Source organism: Gadus macrocephalus, chromosome 1 (genome assembly GCF_031168955.1).
Source record: "Gadus macrocephalus chromosome 1, ASM3116895v1".
NCBI lineage: Eukaryota > Metazoa > Chordata > Actinopteri > Gadiformes > Gadidae > Gadus > Gadus macrocephalus.
The window spans coordinates 12,084,203-12,093,096 of NC_082382.1; the positions used below are offsets into that span (position 1 = coordinate 12,084,203).

General features: G+C 46.6%; 1 protein-coding gene across 1 annotated transcript; it reads right to left on the reverse strand.

Annotated features, from left to right (window-relative positions):
* Positions 1-925: 925 nt before the first annotated feature.
* Positions 926-5,331, reverse strand: LOC132448806 (cadherin-4-like). The gene is made up of 2 exons (XM_060040373.1): positions 5,157-5,331; positions 926-1,186 (listed from the first exon to the last, which is right to left on the reverse strand). The coding sequence occupies exons 1-2, from the start codon at positions 5,259-5,261 to the stop codon at positions 941-943; spliced, it is 351 nt and encodes a 116-aa protein (XP_059896356.1). The 5' UTR covers positions 5,262-5,331; the 3' UTR covers positions 926-940.
* Between the last annotated feature and the right edge of the window lie 3,563 nt (positions 5,332-8,894).

Consider the following 8,894-nt stretch of genomic DNA (forward strand, 5'->3'; position numbering starts at 1 on the left):
AATTAGTGTACCATGTTTAAGAATGAAAAGAAATAAAGAACTAACAAAAGAAAGTAAGCTGGAAGGAAAGTCAATGAGCATCTGGACACCGTTCAGGATGATCCATGGTAAAATAAGCCATGGTTCATCAGCCTCTAACACACACACACACACACACACACACACACACACACACACACACACACACACACACACACACACACACACACACACACACACACACACACACACACACACACACACACACACACACACACACAAAAATACACACAAACCCAAACAAGCCCTTTTCCTCACTTCCACTGTGAAGTGAGTCGTAAGATGAGCCGGTGGGGCCACAGCTTGGTACATTTAACCCTCAGTCTGTGCGGTCCCCAGCACAGCCCAGTGCTCTCTGTGCTTTATAGCTGGTAGTATAGCGGCACTAAATGACCAAATGACTTAGAGGATGCAGCCAATGTCGATCTGGGAATAAATGAACGCTCCAAATTGCAGTTTTATTTTTTAAGCCGTACCCTTTAACAGCAGATGGCTCTTTTTTCATTCAGTTACATCGGCTAATTGTTTGTCATCTGTACGCTAAAGTGCCGCCGCTGAACCCCAAAACTACTGCATGTGTACGCTAAACGATGCAACTCCCAGTCATTGGCTGGCGTACTCCTCCACTTTAACCTTTTCTTCCTGTTTAACTGATTATTAGTCAATCAATCAAGCATCTGTCCTACTTGCTCAAACACATCTGCCAGGGCCCACTCCTCCATTCTGCTATTAATCATATCTTCCTCCTCCTCCAGATGTCAATAGTCCGACCTCATCCATTGCTTTTAGCCTTCTAGTCACTTCCCGGTGCAATGGAGGTGGTCGCCCCCCGGACATTGGTCCATCGAGCCGCCTGTCCCGCCCTGCCACTCCTGCCGGGATCAATCCGGCCAATCGCAGCTCAAGCGCCAGCCGATTGTCCCGCCAAAACTATTAAGGTCTTCCTCCAGACTCCCTTGTGCAACCCAGAGTGAAAATGGAGGCTATAGCGGTCAGTGGCACCTGGCTTCGAGCCCTCGTCCACCGAGCCGTTGTAGACCTGGTTCCTGAACTCGGGCCGGTTGTCGTTCATGTCGATGACGTAGATGTACAGGTCAATCGGGTTCTCCACCTGGTTGCCGTTCATGTCCACCGCATGCGCTCTTAGCTGGAAGACAGGAGGTTAAGAGGTCAGAGGACTAGGGAGACAAGAGAGTGATGCAGAGTGAAGAGTGACATGCAGCTGATCTACGCCAGGTTGGGTGCGGTGGTAACACAAGAACCCTACTTGCACACATCTGTCTTTCTAATTTCATACTTACTAAGTTAGTATTGCATAACTGCCATGACATGTGGGTAATGAAAACGGTCTGTTTAGTGTTTGCGGGGGATTTTCTTTTTAATTTGATTAAATCGATACACTGTACATAAAAAAAAAAGCATTTGTCGAGAGAAAAAAGGTTGAACAAATTATAACAGAGGGAAGATAAAACCATTGTGAATTGTCGAGTAAACACTGAGAGGGAGTTTATTGCTTACATTTTAGAGAGAAAATATCAACAGCGACTGATTCTGTCTTATTTGGGAATTGATTGCCAGATCAAACAAAAGTGCTGCCGCAGGGTTTTGTTTGAGTTCGGCATCAATAAACATCTCGTGCCCTTCCCCTCTCAATCTACCGTTCCATCTGTTTTCAAGTATTTATTGAAATACGCAAGGGGGGACAAAGTACTCCAAAAAAGTTTAAATGAAAAATGGGAACGCAGTTTTAATTTATCCACAAAGAACTGATTCATTGAAGGAGAGGTCTCACCGGAGCAAAGCAGACCTATTTACCCATGGCGACTAGCAGGCGTTTGATTTCATTTTACTTTCTTGCTTTAAATTCAGCAAGACTAAATTAAACAATGAAGGAATTGGCAGCTAGGCTACCCCTGAACCCTTTCTGCCAACATACACCTATGTAGTTTAATCAAAATAATCAAAACATCAAATTTCACAAGGTAATAAATCTCCCTGAAAATAAAGCGTGCCTGTTTCATAATCCCAGTCCTGGATCCAAGGTCCCAGTCCACTGTCTGACTTGAATCAAAGCCTGGAAATCTCTTGACCTCCTTGCTCAGACGCCCGGCACAGTGAGTCACTCAGAAATGCTGCTTTCTTGCCAACAGATCAAGGAGAACCCCAGCTAGTACGCCTTGTACAATTTGGACCCAGAACTAGAAATGCAATCAATCCAGGCTGCCAAAGAAATCCAGTGTGCTTTCCCCTCTTGTTCTTACGTGAGGAAACTAAAGCGAAAACAGAAGGTATAGCTAGATGACATCTCTAGGTTCGATTTCAACAGCCTTTTGCCAATGTGCAGAGTAAGGGTCAGACCGAACAGATCAAACAGGGCCCCCCCTGTTTGAACCAAGGACCACTCTGTGCTCACGTAAGCGTTTCTTAACTCAACTTGAGGTCTTTGCATCTCCTGTGCATGACTAATTCAATACTAGGCCTTCAGAGCGCGAGCCATGGAAATGTTTAGCGGGACGTTATATTGCATCAGGAGAAAGAACCCATTGGAATCCAAACAGGACACGCATGCTGCAGTTAAAGCACAGGGTCCAAGTCAGCCCGTGTGATGGGAGCGATCTCTATCTTGGACCCCATCTATACAGTGACAAACATGCCACTTTGAAGCCCATCTGTTTCCCGGACTATTTGTCAATGAAAACACAGGGGGAGCCGGGAAAGGAGGAATCATTTAGCAAAGCACTAGAGAGGAATTCTATTTTCCGAGAGATAAACCCATGAAGGGTAGAAAATATGCATTTGACACGGCCAGACTTTCCATGGTTTCCACTGTGGGAGACAGGACCGTCTCTTTCTCTCTGAGTGGCTGACGACTGGGTACTGCATGGCCATTTAGATGGCACATAACTGGAATAGGCACCTGCCATCCAGCTAGCCAGCCGGCCATCCAGGCTGTCTTACTTTTAGTTTTTTTTCCGCCAGAACATGGAACAAGGAGCCTTTTCCCATCTGCCTCTGCTGCCCCCAGCAAGAAGGGCTCCTCTCCAATCTGTCCGCCCGTCCGCCCCTCCACTTCCCGCTCCTCTCTGCACCTCCAGCCCTATTGTATCTCCGGGTCTCTCTGGGGTTAATTGGACTTCACTCTTTTTTTATCCTCTGCATTTTCTGATCTTCTCCTGCACCCAATATGTGTGTCAGAAAATGGAACCAGACTTGGGACTTCGGGAGCCCGAGTGTCCTTATCTCCAGCTCCTTAACACCCCAACCCCAACCTTCACCCACTTCCCATCCCCCTGCCCTCCCCCCCACCACCTCCCCCCCTCCCCCCCCCCCCAACTCCACCGCCGGCTAATTCAATAACAGCAGGAGGAGCCCGAGAGATTACTCGGCGTGTTTAAAGAAAGCGAAATGTAATTTTGCGTCCCGTGTGAAAGTTTGTTATCTTGAAAGGCAGGCGGAGGAACCCAGATAGAGACGGGGGTCCCGGGGGTCCCGGTGGACCGCGGCGGCCCCTCTGTGCTGGAGATAACAGTGGGGACCCGGAGCACTTAAAACGGCACGGTTCCTAGAAGAAGAACGCACCTGGTCATGTGACTCTGTCTTGATCTCATGGCGTTTGTTCCGTTTTGAAATAGGAAGCGTGAGCTGAGCTTCATTCGATCAGATCGAGGAGGACGCCGTAACTATGGCAAAGTCACGTCCAAACTCACACAGGACGCGGAGCACGTAGAACTTCTTCTGTCAGGAGCAGAATTGGTTTCTACTACAGCTTGGGAGTGTAATTCCTTATTTCTGAATTTTATAATTGTATTTTAGGAGTTTGATTAAATTATAAACTAATCTGTCTGTGTTTGTTCTGTGAAGCATTTTGAATTGCATTTGCCTGTCTGAAAGACGCTCTGTAAATAAAGTTTGATTTGATTCGATTTTACTTGAGTTCCGTCATAACCGTCCCAGATAGGATCCTTGTCATTCCGTAGGTTTCCTGTAGATGAATCAGCTACTCTCATTGTAACGGCAGACTTGTGATCCCTGTAATGTCCAGTCTGTATGTCCCGGCAGTGGTTTAAAGACCCTCCTTGGTCCTGCACAGCGTCCCTCTGATCTCCCTTGCGTCCCTTATGAACAGAGAGCCTTCCCCTGACAGCCTGCACAGGCTCTAACTTATGAAGCCCTCAGCAAGCCGCTGCCTTTCTTAACAAATCACTTCATCGATTTGTGCTTTCTCCTGGGTATACATTTGTTCTCCTCCTCCTAATAGGCCTTGCCTGCCACAGCCATGGGACTGTAACTTTGGAACTTTGGTTGTAACTTTGACTGTAACTTTGACTTGAGTTCACAAAGACAGGAAACTTTAACATGCCCATATACATATACATACACAGTTAGAATTTTGATGTCCTTTGAAAGCACATTACAATGCAAAATAATCGAATCAGAGACACAAGCACGTTAGTTCTTCTACTGCTCTGTAACAGCGCTACAAGCTGATGTTTGTGTTTGAGTTTGTTTGTGCTGGGTTTTAAGGTTAAACAGATGATGGGGTGGATATAGTTGCAGAAAGAGCTGGGCAGAGGAAGAGAGAGAGAGAGAGAGAGAGAGAGAGAGAGAGAGAGAGAGAGAGAGAGAGAGAGAGAGAGAGAGAGAGAGAGAGAGAGAGAGAGAGAGAGAGAGAGAGAGAGAGAGAGAGAGAGAGAGAGAGAGAGAGAGAGAGAGAGAGACATTGACAGAGATAGGCAGAGACGGAAACAGAGAGAGAGAGACAGAGGCAGGGACAGAAACAGGGAGAGGGACTGAAACAGAAGCTGAGAGAGAGAGAGAGAGGGAGAGAAAGAGAGACAGATAGAGAAAGGGAGAGAAAGAGAGAGACATAGAGAGAGAGCGAGGGAGAGGGACTGAAACAGAAGCTGAGAGAGAGAGAGAGAGAGAGAGAGAGAGAGAGAGAGAGAGAGAGGGAGAGAAAGAGAGACAGATAGAGAGAGGGAGAGAAAGAAAGAGAGAGCGAGAGAGAAAGAGAGAGAGAGAGAGAGAGAGAGAGAGAGAGAGAGAGAGAGAGAGAGACAGAGTCTGATACGGAGGCTGAGACATAAGGGGAGCCTGAGCCAGATGCATACACTCACGTGGTAGGAGGAGCGCATCTCGCGGTCCAGGGGCTTGGTGACGTACATCTTGCCCGCCACGGGGTCGATGTTGAACACCTCGTTGGGGGGCTGGTCGGCCCCCATCCCGGTAATGCTGTACCGGATTGAGATGTCCCTGTCCTGGTCCGAGCGGATCTGCACACACACACACACAGCACAACAAAGCAGCTCGTCAGTATTCACATCACTTATTACTTTTCAGTCATAAAGCAGACGCTTTTATCTGAAAAGGTTGGGGATCATGCTCAGACATTGAACAAAGCAACTTTTGAGGAGGAGTCAGACACCCTCACCGCTAGATGATCGCTTTCCTACAATCTATACGATGGAATGGAAATATTAATCAGAGCTATTATATTGCATTATATATATATTATATAAACAAGGTTTATATAATAACTAGTTAATTAAAAAGGAAGTTGTTAGAGATGTCTCCCTTCCCCTCTCTAGCTGAAAGGTGTTAAGAAGCATTTTGCATTGCCACTGTAACCATGAAGCCGGATACTGCGGCCATGCCAATCGACTGACTTATTTTGTTTGTTACTTGTTTGCCTTGCTTGCAGCCTTAGAGACATGTCCACTCCCGAATAGTGTATTGCAAATCAACTTGGTCACTCCTGCCATGGCTGACTTCATCCATGGACAATCCTTAACACTCCACGATGGTCACTCATTCCCCCTCACCTTTGTTTCCTTTTTTGCTGGGTAATCCATTACCTGTATCTTCCCATGATCAAGTTGTAAAATTAAATAAAATACTTAAGTGTGCTAAAAATAAGTTATTCTTCCTCAGTTGTCAATTGAATAGGTAATGCTAACATGTACTAGGTCACATGATGGTCAATGCCAACCTGCTCATGTAATAGGCAGACTGGTGTGGATTTCCCATTTCTTAATTCAAAAGTCATAATTTGTCGATGGCAGACAAAAGCATCCAAAGGACTTGCGTTTGAATGCAAATGCTGTTGTGACATTTCATTTCCTATTTTGAAGTGTATAAGAATGAGATATTTATTATTCCAAGATCCTTCAAATTTGTATTTGTAACTTAATGTCAAACCTGCAATCAAATTCTGCAGTGTATACCAGTCACTGAACATTTTGAAAAAATATGCATGGGCACACACACACACACACACACACACACACATGCACACAAAATAACGAGCAAACAAAATATCACAGATTGGAATTCTGGGCTACGACACGTTCAAGGATTTCATTAGTGCTGAGGAGAATGCTGTGTGCTAGAAAAGAGATTAATTCAATTATTTTTAAGGAGAAAATAAAGGAAATCAACCGACATTTCCTGCCATGCTGACTTTCAGACATGGTTTCATAAAGACTTGCTGGAGAGGTGCTACGCAGATATGTAAGTGCATAGAGACGACAATGAAAAAAAGGAACATGAAAAGCATGTTTTTTTAATTATGCTGCAATTAGAGAACTGACAGCATGAACATACAAGTAAACAACGACAGAAATAACACAGACAAGTCGGCGAACATAATGGTCTCTCTTGCTCATTCTTTCAGACACACACGCAGACATGCATGAAAGCACTCGCAAAAACAATCCCCAACAAACTAATACACTTACCAATCCATGCACACAAATCAAACACACAATCACACACATTGAAGCACGCACCCGCACACACGAGCAATGATCCTTATTTAATTATGATGCCAAACGGACACAAGGGTGTACTTGTTTTCACTTCAGAAATCGCAATTAAAGTTTCCCCTGCAGAAGTTTCCTCCGGCAGATAGAAAGCCACTAGATGCATAAAGTATACCTCCAGGCCTCGAATGAGGACATTAAGTACATAATATGTTTGTGAGTGTCAAATGTCCTCTTCATGCTCATTATCGAGATGTACCACTACGGGAAACACTACCCTCATAATCTTTGAAAACGTGCGTGAAATGTGTGAAAAGCTTGATTCTGCAGAACAGTAGAACAAGTTCATCCGCAAGGCAGGAGCAATCAATTTCCATCATCTCCCCTTTATAGTGTGTGGGGCTTCACTACATAGGTTCTTTAGGGACAAGCAGTGATAAGAGCAAAAAGGGCAAGCTGACCCCTGCCTTCTGGGGTGAGATCAAGATCTGCGTGAGGCGAGGAGACTCCCAGACAGTTATGTTTATAAAGTAGTGCAGGAGTAAGAAAAAAAACACCAAGTCAACAGTCTCCAAATGCAACGGAGTACGTATATTGTAATTTTCCATTACGACCTCAGGGCCGGTAATGTGGGGCGCAGTGCTTGGTAATTAGGATTGATCAATTTAGGGCTCAAACAGGGTGTAAGCACCCCGTCTAACCCCCCCCCCCCCCCCCACCCACCCACCAAAGCCTCCTAACTCCCTCCATTAGCTGTAGGACAACCTGGGAACATGACTCAACTCTCTACTAAGCCCCACTAATGCACATGGAGTGGGGCTGACACACACTGCTGCAGTAGCTCTCACTTACACACACAAACATACACCCACGCACACACACACACGCACAGTATCTGCACACACGCACACCCGCCCGCGCACACACACGCACCCACACACACGTGAAGACAGACAGACACTGACAAACAGAAACAGAGACGCACATAAACACACAAAAAGTCGGCCATGGAGGGACGCACACATATGCACGTAAAGAGGCAGACAGAGACACACATACGCACGTAAAAAGGCAGACAGATACACACACACGCACACACATACTCACACATACGTTCACACACTGAAAAAGACGCCCAACTTTTTCCCCGCGCAATCAGCGCCTATTCCAGGAGAGAGCCATGAGTGGACATAAAGAGTAAGACTCTGTCCAAAGTCGTCTCCATCTCCCACCACTCAGGGAACCAATTTAGCAGCGCTCCTGACACGCCGGGGATCTTGGGCCCGCCGAGAAAATAGCTGGAGCAACTAACAAGGACAAGGGAAAAGGGGACGTAGAAAGTATTCGACAGCTGTCATCTCAGCTGCTCCTTGGCGGCGAAATAACAACCCGTTGTCGTCGCCATCACTGCCATCACCGTCCTCCTCCTCCTCCTCCTCCTCCTCCTCCTCCTCCTCCTCATCATCATGGTCGTCGTTGTGGCGATCGTCGACGTCTCCTTCGTCCTCGCCACCCCCGTCATGATCACCGCCACCACCGGTCGTCCGCTGTCGCACCATCATCATCTCCCTCATAATCTCCCTCTCTGTCTACGGGGGCCACTCTCTTTTTCAATGGTGTTTTTATATATTTATCTGACTTTCACAAGCCGACAGGAAGAAGAGGAAGAGGAAGAGTATCCTGGAGCAAATGAAGTCAAGGCCCGGGATCTATCGGGCTTGGGGAAGTGAGATGCACACACCACGCTCAGATTTAGACACCTTCCCTGTAGCGATCGCTGGAGAAGCTGTCACAACATGCTCCCGCTAATGCTATTTGTGTGTGCGCGTGTATGTTTGCATGTGTTTTCTTAAGGGAATAGTGGGAAACCCCCCCATCCACCCCCATCGCCTCATATCGTGCTGAATTAATGCCGACAGCTACGGTAATTAACGGGTGGCGGGCGTCTACCGCTATAAACTTCAGAGCCACCACCCATTAAATGGCAACTCGCTAACAAATACGCTGGCAGCAGCAGAGTTTGAACTCTCTCCGTGCTACCATTAGCGCCCGGCGCGCGCGGATAGCAAATGGGACTCTGCAGCACAATGACTC

Excerpts from the sequence above, each read along its gene's own strand:
- LOC132448806 (XM_060040373.1), bottom strand. The coding sequence starts at position 5,261 with ATGGGGGCCGACCAGCCCCCCAACGAGGTGTTCAACATCGACCCCGTG. Across the intron at positions 1,187-5,156 it reads AGATGCGCTCCTCCTACCAC|CTAAGAGCGCATGCGGTGGA; the intron begins GTGAGTGTATGC and ends CCTGTCTTCCAG.